The sequence below is a fragment of the Haliotis cracherodii genome, unplaced genomic scaffold, assembly GCF_022045235.1.
Source record: "Haliotis cracherodii isolate W230 unplaced genomic scaffold, xgHalCrac1.p SCAF_3, whole genome shotgun sequence".
In the NCBI taxonomy this organism is placed as follows: Eukaryota; Metazoa; Mollusca; class Gastropoda; order Lepetellida; family Haliotidae; genus Haliotis; species Haliotis cracherodii.
The window spans coordinates 37,947,806-37,964,557 of NW_027266286.1; the positions used below are offsets into that span (position 1 = coordinate 37,947,806).

A 16,752-nucleotide genomic window follows, 5' to 3' on the forward strand; every position below is an offset into this window, starting at 1 on the left:
TCCTGTCCCCCACACTATTTAACTTAATGATTGATGACATTTTCCCAACTCTTCCCAAAAACATAACTACAGCAAAATTCGCTGATGATATTTCATTCTGGACGTCATCAACATCCATAAAACAAATCGAAAAAAGAATTAAACCAATCCTCTCAGAACTAGAATACTGGGCTTCCCAATGGGGGTTCAAAATTAATACAAAAAAACCATCGGCATTGTTTTCAAAAAAACATTCATGCTAAATTTAACACCCAAACTCACCCTTAACAAAGAAACTATTAAATTTCAAAAAGATGCAAAATTCCTAGGAGTCACATTTGACCAACACCTAACATGGGCTCTCAACATCAATAACGTGGTCAACTCCTGTCAATCTAATGAGAGCCATAAGCGGCTCTCATTGGGGAGCTGACAAACAAACACTCATAAACATATACAAAACACTTATCCAAGCTAAAATAGATTATGCCGCTCCGGTCTTCCACTCCCTAACAGATAACCTAGAAAAAAAGCTTAATTCAGTACAATATAAAGCCCTCAAGATAGCCCTGGGGACCAGAAATGGCACCTCCCTAAACACACTACAAATCCTCACAGGCATTACATCAATCCAACTTAAACGTCATCAATCTATTCTTAGCTAATGGGCTGGGGCACAACAAAAACCCATTTACAGAGAAATACTCCAAAAATACAAAAACTCAAGACCAGCTACCATCAAAAAGTTCAAAAACAACAAAAACCTAGCCCCCTTCATTATACACCTTCACAATCTCATTAAAACCTACAATCTAGAACATATAACTCACTCGCCCCAAAACAACTCCTACATTCTCGACCTCCCCCCCAAAAAAAAACAGACACATCTCTAACCAAAACACTCAACAAACATAACAAACTCACAAACCTAGAAAAAGGTACCATATCACTAAACTACATCAACAAAACTGGCCGGAACATACACACATCTACACAGGTGCATCATATAACAGAAATAACAAAAAAACAGGGCTGGGTGTCCATACAACACAACCTATACCAAGCACAAAAAAATACCAATATACAAATTATGCACATACAAACACAGCAGAGCTACTAGCCATTCTTCAAGCTTACCACTAAGCTGAAACATCAAACCAAAACAAAATCATCATCATTTCTGACTCACTAAACTCAATAAAACAAATTGCAGATAAATATTCTAAATCCAGACCCGACCTAAGCAAACAAAGAGTAAACACCCACTCAAAACTCAAAATGGCAAATAAAACAATAACACTAGTATGGATACCCAGCCATACAGGCATACCAGGCAACGAAATAGCAGACCAATCAGCAAAAACAGCAACAATTGACCAATTACCCACATTACAATTCCAAACAAGCAAAGCCAAAACAAAAACATTAATAAAACACAATATAAGACAACAAAGCTTTATTAATAACATCCAAAAATGTAAATCACAATGGATTAAAACACTATTTACTAACCCAATCACTAAATGCAAGAACTACACAAACTCCATATTAGCAGATAAAATTATAAACAGAATACAAAGCAATCAAACAAACTTAAACGAAACACTCTATAAACAAAACAGACATCCAAATCCATACTGCATACACTGTAATACCACAGAAGACATAAACCACATATTCACCACATGTAGTAAATATAAACAACAACAGCAAACACTATATAACTCTCTCCCGCCTAACTACAAAAACAATGTCACCATGCTATTCAAACCAAACAACCCACCAGCTACCTACCTACAAATAGCCACCTTCCTTAAGGACACAAACTTACTAGCAAAAATTTAGACCTTCCCAAACAAACTCACCAAGCAATTTTCTCTCTATACAGCAATACTTTAGATTCGGATCGGGATCGAAATTCCCAGCGCGGACTGTCTTCAGTGACGTCTGCAACTCAAAATCTCAGCGCGGATTGTCTTCAGTGACGTCCGCGCTCCCCACTCCTAGCGCGGATTGTCTCCTCCGACGTCCGCGCCCCAAACTCTCCCATATCCTAACATAGCAACAACATAGCTGTTCAACCAGCCATCCACCCAATGTCAAGGACAACACGCTCACTGCCACACACGCCAACACATAGCCCTTACCCACCCTACCCTTGCGCTAGTCCCCTGTTTATTAGCTTAGGTTACCTATTCATATCCATTAACCCTTTCCTTTCCCCAATCATTATTTATTTATTTATATTATTATTATTTATACATCAGCTTAACTGATATTCTTTCTCTCTCTACCTATCCTATTTATTTTATACTTCCCTAGACCCTGGCTAACGTAGGACTTTATCTATCTCTTACACGGCCTCTTACTGCCTCTACAACCCCAACCCTTCTCCTCACTACCTTATTCCCCTTCATTTACAGTTTTTTGGGCTAGACGTTTATTATCATTCCCACTATTTATGATTTTATAAGACCCATCAGCCCCGAGTGCGAAATAGCCAGAGGTTGAAGCGCTCGTAAAATCTCCCAACTATTGATTGATTGATCTGTACATCACTAGCTTGTAAACTGTGTTAGAACCTACACCGGAATGTCTTCCCTAATTGTAATAAAAAAGTTGTTCATCCATATAGCTTATCCTTACTTAGGTTTAAAAACTGATGCATCTTATGTTATAATTTCCACATTGTTCACTTCTGGTTCAGATTTTGTGAGCAGGACACCTTTTCTGTTTCTTTCACATTATCTTTTCTTAAAAAGAAATAGAAATGAGATTGTTAACTATATGATTTTGTGAATATCCCGGCTTGGTCCGGTTGATCATGTTGATGGTCCGGTTTTTATGAGCGGAAGCGGAAGTCCTTCTGGTAATGTAAATGAGAAAGGCAATGGCGGGAATAAAGGACATTGAGACCAAACACAAGCATTAGAGGGCTATTTTCAATACTGTAAAAGGTTTTTCTGTGTCACAAAAGTACAGATTGACATTTGGTACTTTAATTTACATTTGTATGTACCCTAAGACACAAGCCAGGTGGTGGGTGACATCTATTGTATTAGGTGATTAGCCCGAGGTAATTAGGGCATTTACATTAAACATTGTTTCAATATAGATAACTATTGAATGTTTTGGTTCATGTGATAATGTTTATATGCTTTAATATTTAGAACATTGAAATACTATTTTATTTTAATACTTTATGCATTAACATATATTCTACCCTGAATTTGGAATTTACTTGATTCTGAGTCTTCGGTTCCAAATTCAATTCAGCAGGGTTAAATCTACAGGTAACCTAGCTCTACATTGTAAACACAGTATGTTTATCTCCTAATCATACCATGAATTTAGAAATTACTTGATTCTGATTGGTCAATCAAACACTATTAAATCACAATAAACCCCCTCTGATTGAAACAGCTGGTTTGACATCCGCATCACTGCGGAAGCCAATATTATTAGAATAGTACTTTTTTTAGTCATTGTCAGTAGACATATTTAAATAATTATATATAAAATTACAGGAGACAAAATGCAAAGTTGTGGTTACTACGATATTCATAGGATGTGTGGCAATACATTTTGTGCAGAAAACACAATAGAAATCTACAAAGAGAATGTATTTTAAGTTTTGGGGACAACAGAGAGCTTGGAGTTTGGCGCCTTTCTATATATGACTGTGATGTCATTCCTTTGCATCACAATGGGCGATATGACGTCATAATCATGACGTACGGTGTAGAACGAAAGCTTTGCAAAGCTTGCATAGTTTTCTTTCAGGATGCCCCACTCATGTTAGCTGATGTTGCCGTGCTTATATGCTTTCAATGCCTGTCATATGTCCGATCGAAGTACATATATTACAGTGTAAACAAACTCAGAGCATATATACAGCGCCATATTTTGTTTAAAGGCTGTTGTCGGTGATTCCGTAATTCAGATCGACAACCCACTCAAAAAATTGGACTCAACCCAAGCCACTTCATTCAATATATTTACTAACACCAAAGAGTTCACGTTTAATTTAGTCATAGTAGAATGGAGATAAACATACTGTGTTTTCAATGTAGAGCTAGGTTTCCTGTAGATTTAACAACCCTAAATTTAACGTTTGCAAATGTTCAACTGCGTTCAGTTCCAAATTCAATTTAAATCTACTGTTAACCTAACTCTACATTGATAACACAGTATGTTTATCTCCTAATTTAATGAATAACTACCAGTTTCTAACAGTTACTTCAATTTTAAAGATTTCAGCATTATCACAAAACTCATGTTCATATTTAATGCCCATGATATTTGTAGAGCTGCTTCACGACTGCAACAGGATATTGTGATTTGGACAAATAAACTGAAGAAACTAACCAATCTGTGTTCAAACAAGTGAGCGTTCACTTCTTCCTCAGAAATCACCAATTTATCCTTCATTCATTTATACAGAGCCTCTGAATAAAAAGCCCCCGTCTCCATTGTATTTTGGTTTCAGCTTTTGAAATTGATAGGACTAAATTGCAAATAAACCTTTTGAGGTTTTGAATGTGATATTTGTATTAACGATCTATCCAGTTTTGCAAAGTTGTATGTACTCGTGTGACATGCATTTTAAGTGTCCAATCTCCACTGATTCTAAGATACACAGTTGAAATGAAAATAGAATTTAAACCTCTAGAACAAATGAGATGTCATCATTAGTGGAGGAAAACATAGACATTCAACTCTGCTACATAGTGCTGCCTTGCACTGTAGGGGGCTTATTGTGAAGTGAATTAGAAATACATGCACTGTCACCTCATGTGTTTTTATTGTTTAATTTAACTCGAAATGTGTTGTACACATCATGTATACTATTAACAGACACCAAGGTGATAATTACCCAACTTGCATGGTCATATGACGCATGACATGACACTTTATTGCAACACTTTTTCACCCAGCGTATTTTAGCTATATTTCTGCATTTGGAACATGAAGATGATCTTTTCAAAATACAACACTGATTTTGGCATCATGTGCATGCCTTGCATCAAGTTTTCTTGTTTGTCCAGTGAGCAGGCCATAGCATTAGCTCACTTGACATTCATTCATGTGAGCTTAAACATCTTTCCCAAATGACTTAAGTCCTCATTTCAGTTCTTGAAGTTATGTTAAGGTAATGAAGTGTTGTGGACAGCCCTACCTGAAACTTTCCAGCGATGTGAAGGGATCTGAAAGCTAAGTTGTTTTGCTGTAAACCCTTGGCTATTACATCCAGCACATCATGCCACTGAAATGAAGAAGATTTGAGATAGTACTTTCAGCCATTTCTTCAAGATTAAACCCATAGTGAGAAATTGGTACTGTGGGTGCAATGAGGGGCTTAACTTGTTACTTTCAGTGATAAACTGAATATTATGATACAGTGCTGCTGTGCTCTAATTTACATACATCAGACTAAACCACACTAAGTACAAGCAGACATACTATAGCTGAAACATTGGTGATCAGAGAAATAACTCACTGAGGCACAAAGTAATGAAAATACAATTCAGAAGTAAGTTTTCAAGCAATAATCCTCCACGACCAAGACAACTTTTCAACACCACATTGATAGTGATACCCGAACATAATGTGTTTTCAACACTAAACTAGATTGTTGAACTATTACTTTAGTAAAAACTCTTTACTTATGTAGCCGGAGTCCCACAGACAGGAGGGGTAAGAAATATATTATGTTCCTTTAACCTCAAGGCAGTTAACACAGAATGAAGCAAACCAATGCTTCAAACATATAGAATAACTATAGAATAACACTTTTGCCAAGGGATTAAATCCATGTATTTTCTTGTTTGTAGTAGCTAGATATCTGTGTTACAGAACGGAAGATGTTATGCTGCATCCAACATTAAATGACATCACTTCCAGTCAATCAGACATCAGTCACATCCACTAGTGTGTGATGCCACTTCCAGAATTTATGACACCCCTTCAAGTTTGATGATACCCTCTTATAAGGTTTACTGACATAACATGCCTTGTGAAAGACATAGATTTACTTATGTCACTCACTCCTACATGCAAACTGGTGATGACTGGAATTAAAATGACTGCTGTCCCTCTCCTCCAACCCAACAGACGGTCCATAAACACTTCTTGAGTTTTGATAACATAACATATTTGTGTATTGTGTATGACCTTCAGTATGTGTGAAAAGTATTTGAGGTACATTACCAAGAAGATAAAAACCAGATATGACATTCCAAAGTGGAATTCAAAGGTATAACAGATGCTCTCATCAAAAGTAGGTCACCTTGAGCTACTAGGCACTTTTATCTTGTCAGATACAAAGTATTCAAATGATATAACCACCATGTTGATAAGACTTTAAAAATATCTGCATAAAGAGGCACATTGGTGAAAATGGCAAATGTATATTTTTCAAATGCCCTTCACTTTGAACCTAACATGTAGCTCCACCCCTATCATAATCATGACCATGGCAATTGCAACAAAGATTCTCCCAAACACTGCTGCAGGTACAGACAGGCACTCAAGTGAATGTCAGTTCACAGACCATAAGAAACTGTCTCCATGTTGCCAGGATCCATTCAAGATGTCCAGCTGTAACACCACCTATTCTGGCCCAGCTCATATTCATTGGAATAAGCACCAAATGGTCACATCGGCTGTTTACTGATGTGTCTTGATTCTGCCTGCAGTTCAGTGATGGTTAGATTTCCGTCTTTAGATGTGGTGAAAGCTTTCATGGTGTATCTGTAATGGTCTGGGGTGGCTTGAGCCTTTAACACAAAATCCCTCTTCATCACGTCCATGGAAATCTCACAATAGTGCGGCTCAGAGATGAGATTCTTCAGCCACTTGTCATTCCTGCACTGAATGTTCTTGGACCTGATGCAACACTGTTTCCATACTTTAATGAAGGAGTGTACCATCCAAATTCCTGCCACATTTGTCTGAAGTAATTGATCCTCTACATTTAATGATGTGTTAAAGATTATTTCATTTTTTATTGACATGCATTCACGTGTGTGGCTGCTCGTTCTAGTCTGCACTAAAGCCTGTTTTATGGTGCTAGCCCACTAAGATACCATGCCACAGTTTCACATGGATACCAGAGACAGTATACTGACAGTATATAAATCAATAGTGACCAGCACACAAGTGCTGAAGAATTGTGATCTGGGATCCGGAAACCGGTCTGTGTGCCGGACTTGTCCGCTGTGACTGCAAAATGTCCGATTTGAAAAAAGCCAACCGAACATTTTAAAATTTGCCAAAAGACATTTTCGACAAAAGTATTAGCCGGACATTACAACCTGAGACCATATATCATTACAAAGGATACAAAATAAAGAGCTGCAACCAGACTGACATGTGTTTTTGTTGTTAGTTAGTGTGTACACTAATTGCAAGGGTGATTGGAGTCGTAGCTCAAGGATTAATTACAATGAGTTAATTCTGTGTCAATTGAGTGAAGCTTGTCAAGATTTGGCAATAAATACCTTGAACCATGTAGTCAGCAATATCACAATTCACAATGTTGCGATACATCACCTCCAACAAGAAACGGCCAGTCTCATTCAGATCAGTCAGGCGCATCTGCTAAGCACCCCAAGTCTGGTAGATCCCTTTGTAAGTCGTGGTTAACGACTTTCAAATGGCTGTGATACAAAAAGGATTTACAGATGATGTACATCACAATTTGCGATGTACATGAAGTCACAGTTGAAGCTGATGATAGTAAAGCTTGACTAGGAGCGACCTTGCTCCAAACTGGGCAACCAATCTATTTTGCTTCTCAGTCACTCTTGCCAAATGTGCAACTATGCACTGATAAAAATAGAAGGTTTAGCTATTGTTTGTCTGAGAAAGGTTTGACCAGGAGAAGACACATGCAAATTCTGACCACACAAATCAGCTCCAAAGCAGAGTAGATCTATGATTACAAAAGTATAATCTTGAGGTGAACTACAAGATGGATTCTGAGATGTCCATTGCAGACCTCCCATCAAGAACATTTTTCCCAAGCCATCAAATAGAAGTGTTTCAAACAGATTATGTGATCTTCAATATAACACAGGAAAATGTAGTCTTTATGGATATGGAGAGTATCATCAATCTGAGACTGGATCAAATACAGCGACTGACGTCGACACAACAGCATACTTGGTAGGAACTCTCAAGTCAACAGCTCTTGCAGGATAGACAGATCACAGAGACAATACTCCTGCGTCGAAAATATGAGACATTAGCAGGTGAGTTGACACTGCACAATAGTGTTCTCTACAAGGATGTTGTGTCATTATTTCACCAGCTCTTGGATCTGAAATGTTGAAACGAATTCCAGTCATATTTGATCTGACCCTTTTATCAGGAAAACCATATTTACTAGCAGAGTAGTACAGGTAATGGGAGTTCTGGCTTACTTCAACTGGAGCCAGATTTATATACTTATACCACCACTACAGGGGGAATTTTTTATGTGTAAACGCTTAAGCGATTTAACGATAGTCATGAGTCGTATTAAAAGAAACATCAATATTAATTAATAATGAATAAAATTTACTATAGCCCACGAGGATATTGGAAAGGTAAAGGAGCAATAAAAAAAATTAGCCACCGCAGCTAAGGTTTCTAAAGATGTGGCCAAGGATTGGTTAAAGAAACAAGCGATGTGGCAAATATACTTACCAGCACCGCATTATATACCGAGGAAGAAGTTACAACGAATGAAGTTCATCAGGCTGACCTCTTGTTTCTTCCCCATGATGAGGTAAGACGCAAAACATATAAATACGCTTTAACCGTAGTGGATGTGGCTAGTCGATACAAAGAGGCTGAGCCATTAACCTCGAAAGATTCAACAGAAGTAGCTTATGCACTGAGTCGCATATATAAACGCGGACCACTAAAATGGCCTAAGCTATTTCAAGTAGATCCTGGTCGTGAGTTTATGGGATCAGTAACTAAACTGTTAACAAAGCACGATGTCAAAATCAGGCGTGGTGAAAACGAGGCCCACCGTAGTCAAGCTATCGTTGAAAGATTTAACCGGACATTAGCGGAACATTTGTTTGGCTATCAGCATGGGATCGAACCGAATGGTGGACACGATTATCAGCTGTTGTATCAGTGCTGAATAATGAAGTAACGAGATTAATCGGGAAGAAACCATACGATGCGATTAAAATGAAATCCGTGATTTCCGAATCTTCAGCACCGAGGAGAGGCAAAGAACAAAAACTTCCGGAGAGAGTAAGCGTAAGATACTTATACCAGCCTGGTGAACTTGAAGGAGGCCTACGTCACGCAAACGATCTGATTTGGTCTCTTAAGACATATATCATTAGTAGATTAGTTATGAAAGAAGGAGAGCCTATTCTATATTATCTTATCTTAATCCATATATCCTGTGATTGTAACTTCTTAAAGAGTTCATCTCGTGTTTGAATGTTCTACCGTTGAATAATGATTCTTTATACTGTTCGCGTTTGATATGCTTTTTTACCACATACTTCTTAACACCCTTAGCTTTTCTTATCTCTCCATTATCGACTTCTTTATAGAATACATCTTAGTTTTTAATCCGACATCCTCCGCTATAGGAGTCCAAGCACATTCATCCTTCATCTTACCTAATACCTTTTTATTTACTACGCTGTGCAGTGGATTATCTTTTGGGTAATCGCTCGTGTCGTACATATCTATTTTTTCTGCCATATCTTTATACACATCCTCCGTTTGTATTTCCATCAACAAAGAATCTGTGTCGGTATATAACACCTCGCATCTATCGCCGTACTGCTTCTTAAGTTCGTTGTAATACATTAAGTGTTTTGACAAGTTGAGAATACTCATACCGACGTACACCGGTCTGTTGAATTTTATATTACTCTTCTGCATATGCAACGCGTCTAAGTCGTTATCGAATATCTTGCTTCTGTTAAAAGCAAGTGGCTATAAGTTTCCTGAGTCTTTTTTCCTCATTAGATCTGACTAATTTAACATCAACACGCTTCCTTAGATTCTCCATAGTTTTACCAAATACTGAGTTATTCATGAGCTTATAGAGATTCTTTTCGAAATCGCTGGTAGCTATCTTTCTTAAATCTGTGTTCAGCCTTATATAGGGCTCCATCCAAGGGCTTTGATCAAACTTTAGAACTCTGTGTATTTTCTTTAGTTTCATACCTAACGATAGATATAACTGAAGATTTCTGTAGTGAACTATATATTTTGTCTTATCCATCAAATTTGGTACGAGTTTTTCTATGTTAGCTAACCTAGTATTACCCATCAAGGAGTGTTGATATTCCGACATCCAATCTTTATTCACCATTAATCTTTCGGGAGCTAGCGGATAACTGTTATGGTCTTTATGTAACTCTGTTGGATATTCCAAGTCAACTTCTAGTATGTACCCGTTATTCACATTGATATTATGGATATCATTCACTTTGATATCATCGACCCATTCAAAACCACCTGTGGGTAAAGGTCGACTCATAGCCCATCTGTACAAATTGTTGGCGTCGAGATATAATATATGCGTGTCGGGTTTACTCGGATCATATCCTTCCACTAATTTATTATTAGCCTTAGAATACCTTTTCACTACCATTGATATACCAACTCTTAATCCTTTCTCAATAAACAAGTGCATATCATAATCGGTGAGTAGTTTTAGTTCTACGCTTGTCTTCTTCAACAATGCATCCCACGATAGTCCGGGACTGGAATAGTACCATGCCGGGTCCAAGCCGTATTGTTTTAAACACGTCTTTCTAAATATCTTGAATATATCGGCGAGTAACAGTACATCAGTTTTTAAGTACAGATCATGATAATCACCTAAATTCTTACAACCTAATTTATCCCACACCGTCAGAGCGTGTTCATAATCGGCATCTGTTATTTTAGATTCTGTTAAGTTACTATAGAATGATTCAAGAGGTGGTAATTTAGTTTTGTTGAATCTAGACCAATCATCCATATATTTGTAAGGATATACACCTTTTCTCAGCAACAAATGACGGCACCGATCGGTATATTGATTTGTTATCGCAAAGTCATCGGTATTGTTTGCATTAGCTAAATTGTCCATGGAAGATAACAGAAACTGTACGGAGTCTACGAATCTAAGCCCATTACTTTGCTTTATTCTGGCTTTCCCATCCTTGTCCGTATAATGTATAGTTTTAGTCAACGAGAACGATATGTATTTTTCCATATTATCAGAAATACAAGTTAAGCCACCGTCGGTCTTTGAGATAGCTTGCATGATGAGAAGAGGATCGTATCCTTTAAGGTTATGAAACACAACGGGGATGGGTATTGTTTGAGAATTCATTTTTAGTTTCAAGTTACACTCGTTATGTGCAGCTCCCTGATAATTACACGTGTTGTGGCAATGATCTCTTACAGAATCCCCATTATGGGGTTTATAACAAACATGAAAACTCGTTGACTTCTTATAGGCCCTCCAATCATCTCTCGTCATACACATGGGTTTCTTACACAATAAATTTGCCCTGATTATTCTATCTTCATTTTCTTCATTTTGTAGATATTCTAGGAACTTTCCCGCTCATCGGGACCTCTGTAAATCATGGGCGGGTTTGTTTTCCTATCATACCTTACAACTATATATATCCAAACCCACAAGGAATATGTTCTTGAGTTTTGTACGTAAAACTATCTTGATTATCTTGATTGCTACGGTTTCTATAGGTTTGATAAGCGCTTCGAAGTCGGCGTAAATTACATATGGTACTGGCATTTGATTACAATAATGTTCAAATTTTAAGATATTTTTCCCCTCTTTAGGCATATCGATCCTGATAGCAGTCTGTCCAACACCTCTACAGTCTTCTTCATGCCCTTCAAATAGATCTTGTCTGCTGTACCCACGTAGGCATCTTTCGCAGAAATATTTCTTTTCCTTATGGGTTGTTTGATCGTATAATAGTCTGCTTAAACTCTTTATCCACGTATAATGATATTTACCATCTTTTTCGATCAGAAATGAATTGATTATGGGAATATTTTATTTTTTTTTATGTTCTGGAGCAGAGCTTATCCTGTGAACAACAATTCCTTTAGAAGAATGTCCGAAAACATTTATAGCTAAATTATTTTGCTTTTCCACCCTATCAGTTTGTGAAAGTGGTGTAGGTTCGTCTATACCATCGAGGTTTAGTCCATCGTTTTGGGGAAAGCTAGAAGGTCTATCCGGATTTTTGTCTACGGGGAACAATGCAGATCTTATCATCATTCTGAAACAGTCATCGGATTTATTTTTTACATTAATTATGGCTTTTTTCTTTTTATAATACGGGGGTAAATCTATATAAGATCCACCTTTGAAGGGCATATAATTTGCTATATCTAAATATAAACTATCAGTTTTATCCACACCTCAACCCGAACCTCTATTAGTCCAGCATTCTAAAGTTTCCTGTATCCTCTGAATTGATGTATCTAATGATGCGTTTATAGTATCGGATTCAGTTACAACTTCTTGATTGTTCCGGAAATATGGTTCGGTATATTCAGTGCTATCGTCTGCGCTACTTTTACTCAATGACATTTTAATCGTCAGCTGGTATTTTATACTATGTAAATCATCTAATTTCTCGTTAATTTTACTCGATATGATGGGCTTAACATCATTAACATCCATGTTGGAATTAATATCCATCTTCCAACCTCTTAGGTATTTATCAATGCCGGCGGATGTGGGTACAAATTTTAATTCTTGTTGTTATTTATCATCGGATTGATTATTATCTAGTAAAGCAATCAATTCAGCTTTTCTCATTCGAGAATAACCTCTCAGCCCACTGTTTTTTGCTTGAGCTTTGAGTTCTCTAACAGTCTGGGGTTTTTTGCATTCCAAACCGAGTAAATCGATCAATTCAGTTTTTCTCATTCGAGAATATCCATGTAGACCAGGTTGTTTTGCTAAAGCCTTCAACTCTCTCACAAAAACCATTGTGGTTTAAGGGTACATGCAAAATGAGTCAAATGTCTAAATGGTTGTTTTTCATATATCTAAATACGTATTCTCCCCAACCTATTCCTCTCATTGACCGTGTTTCTTACATAAACAATAACGACCTTTGACCCCTATCCCACATACAGAACATGTGTAGTTAATGTTTCCCTGCCTGATGTAATCAGAGTGTATTCCACAGTAAATACCAACACAGCTTCGGTTACATTCGGCTTCCCTATGAGTGTAAATCTGCACAGATTCATGGTTTATACATCTATCATATCATTTGTCTAAATGCAAATCACATCTCCACTGGTGAGCCAGGGTGACATGGCTGATAAGTCTCGCCCGCCCGCACTAACTAGGTCATGGTTTATGAGTAGTTATTGTGTAGCTATACATAGCGATGACTGATAACCCAAACATTATGAATAGTATCTTGCGTCTTTTTTGTTCCTCTGACGGTGTATAAAACTGACTTATTGTTGGTCTCTGTATTGGGTCAAGTTTTTTTCCATTAACGAGGAAGTATTCGTGCATGGCAGATTCAACATCCTTAAACATTTCAATTGAATGTCCCTGCTTACGTAGTTCTTCATTAATAAAATCTAATCTTAATATCCTCTGTCTGGTCCATTGTGACTGGGCTGCTTCGAGTTGTTCTAATGCTTTATTATGTCGTTTACGCTCCTCTCCTCTCATACTAGAAAATAAAAATTACTCCCCGAAAAAGCTAGAGCATTAACAACAGCTCCACCGACCATCATCGCAATTGATGCCATGTTTATATGAGTATAATATATTCAAATGTTTAATTACTTCATTATGTCTTCTGGGATAAGTCCTTGTTTGATGAGCATATCTTTTGTTGCCATAGCCAATCCAATATCAAGAATCATCATACCGATATCATAACCATTAAAATCTTGGGTGGTGTGGCTTTAGTAATCATAGCCAATGGCCAAGACGCTGACCACCGCTGAATGATACGTTGTGTTTACCAACATTTTACCGTCCGTAACTGGAGTAGTCATGCTTCTTATAGCATTATATGGGGGCTAACCTCTAATTGAACTTCTTGTTGTGTAATCGGGGGTGATGTTTTCTCTTCTCCGGTCTTATAAAACAACCATACCACCGCTATAGCAACAACTCCCACTAGTGCCCAAGTTTTAATCGGACGACTATGTTCAATATTTGAATTATGCATTAGTTTGGCTTTCCTCGCCAGCCCGCCCTTTCTACCTGCGACGAGTTTTGGGGGGTTCTTCGTCACTCTGGCTTGTGGTATTTCCTCATTCACAATCCGCTGTGCATCCTTGTTCACTTAATTGTTGTGATTGTGGTTCCACAAACTGTTGCACAATCTGTGGTGGTGTCACTTGAGTCTCCATTATTATTAAGTGGGCAGGTATGTTTAAATTGACAATACCTAGCCGTTATTAAAGCTGTGGTGAGTGGAGCTAAGATCATTCCGTATCTATGATAAAACTCACAGCTCACTGAGCTTATAGCGTGTTCGATGAATGGGTCTTTCTCGAGAGATTCGCATAAATACGGGCGATGTTCTGCCGGGATAGGGAGAAACATACTAGCTACGACTGTGTATAGTTGTAATATAGCCGACCCTATTGTTTTAGTCATGGTAGTTCCCAGTCTAGACTTGTAACGTAAGTTTTTTAATTTCTTCATCGGCCATGTTATCAATTTTTTCGATGGTATAATTTTCCCCAAAATATTGGGAACATTTTCCACCAATGAGTGGATGAGTGTTCGATGAGTTCGTCGCATTCCATAATGTAATACCTAAGGAGAAATTTAAGTCTAACATAATAAAATATGGCATATCCAATACAACTCGTAATAATAAACTGTTGCGAAAGAATGAGGATTTCAAGCCACATTATGTCATAATAACCGCTAATGTTCAATTTATTGTATATTTAGCTATTTTTGCTATATTTGTTATAATTTTGCCATATTTTTCCTATAATTTTGATATTTTTGCTCAGCAATTGCATAAGCAGCTGGTTGATCGGTTTTTAATACGAGTTTACAATGCTTCATTGAAGCTAACAGTTTTCTGACTTTATCTCGTTCGTCCTCAAATGAATCTCGGTCTTTGCAATGAAACAGGGCTACCCATTTGTTCTGCTCTTTAAGATCTTTCAGGACAGAGTTGTATTTTTGAGTAAGTACCCAAATGCTATGCTGAGTATGCCATCCGGAGAATGCTAAATATGAAAGCACATCTTTCTTTTTGGTTAGTTCTTTACTCGCGCTGTAGTCGTCTATTATGAAAATGGTTGATTCTCCTTTGTATTTTTTGGTGACATACTCGTTAAGTCTTGTAAACGATCGCCCGGATCAACTCTGTGTACCCCATCGTCATTCATCAACAATCTCTCGATAGGTATGTTTTATTAACGTTTATAGTCGGGCACAGAATAATAATATGATCGAAAACGTCCCGATAATGGCTTTCTAAAATATCTAGAATAAAAGCTGTTTTTCCACAACCTGTTTGCCCGCAGATGATAGCGCAGTGCAGTTCTTTAGGTAAAAGATTATCAATAGATTGCTTGCACGAATCGTCCATTCTGTATATTAAGTTGCGCATCCATAATAACATAAATATATATGTTTAATTTACCAGCTGATTCCTGGTGCTTCGTTATTTGTATAGTGACACCCTCGCCATCTTCCCGAGAGAGGCAAGAGAGTTAACTGACTTTAAAAGTCCAGTTTCCACCCTTGACAAACTAGGCTTGAATTACTGGGCCCGACCATTGCGCCCCCAGTGGCTATTACCAATTATGTCCCTTCTAAGCCTCTCCTATGGACCAATCAGATTCCATCTCTCGGATCACTTGGGTTTGCTTCACACAAAAAGGTAGCGCCCAGTCAGGACGATCTGATCGATAATCAAGATATATATTTTTTTAACTTCTTTGATAGGCATTTAGAAGTTGGAGTACTAAGTAAGGATATGAATTTATGGATGAACAACTTCTTTATTACAATTAAGAGCGACGTTTCGGTGTAGGTTCTAACACCGTTATCAAGCAAGTGATTTACAGAGTGCAGTAAGCAAGTATATGTACACGTAGGAGGCAATGTTTATACAGTAGGGTAGATATACTGGAGTAGCGAAGCCTGCTGTGTACACACAAGGGCAGTGATGATGACCATGGGTGAAGTCAGTGCCATGATACAAAGGATGAAGCCAGTAATGTAAACAACAGGATTATGGCCTTAGGCGTATTCTTAATCAAAACGGAACTAATAAAACGCATCTAAAAACATAATAACCTACCAAAATCAAAATCACATAAATAAACAAACATCCACCATACCCAGCTCCCTTAGTTCTCCTCCCCAACCCCATCAGCATCTATTCCAAATCTCAAAATTCGCAAATTATATATAAGCAACCCCTAAAGCCCCCTCTTAGGGTTGCACAGACCACCTTCGCCCCTTTTGGAAACACATTAAATGGCCTGGCCGGGCCCGTGTGCGAAATACGCATCAGTCGGAAAGCGCACGTTAAATCTCCAAAGTAAGTAAGTAAGTAAGTAAGTAAGTGCCTTCAGACTTGCTCTCGCCTTCCTAGGAACATGCTCGGTCCCTGGTAAGTCTATGTATGCTCACCATTGTTGTATATATTTGTCAGCTACTTATATATGATGTTCATGTAAATAAATCTGTGTATACATGTATTGTACTAGTCGTCTCTTGTTCTACCTGGCTGAGTTACCCCTTTAGTCAGAACATGA

General features: G+C 37.7%; 1 protein-coding gene across 2 annotated transcripts in view; it reads right to left on the reverse strand.

Moving 5' to 3' along the window:
- The window catches only part of LOC139473774 (E3 ubiquitin-protein ligase SHPRH-like), a 361,380-nt gene that overhangs the window by 64,308 nt on the left and 280,320 nt on the right, over window positions 1-16,752 (reverse strand). For both annotated transcript variants that reach the window (XM_071256526.1, XM_071256527.1), the window contains exon 30: window positions 5,159-5,245. In XM_071256526.1, coding sequence (XP_071112627.1) covers window positions 5,159-5,245 — 87 coding nt within the window. The remainder of the gene's footprint in view (window positions 1-5,158; window positions 5,246-16,752) is intronic.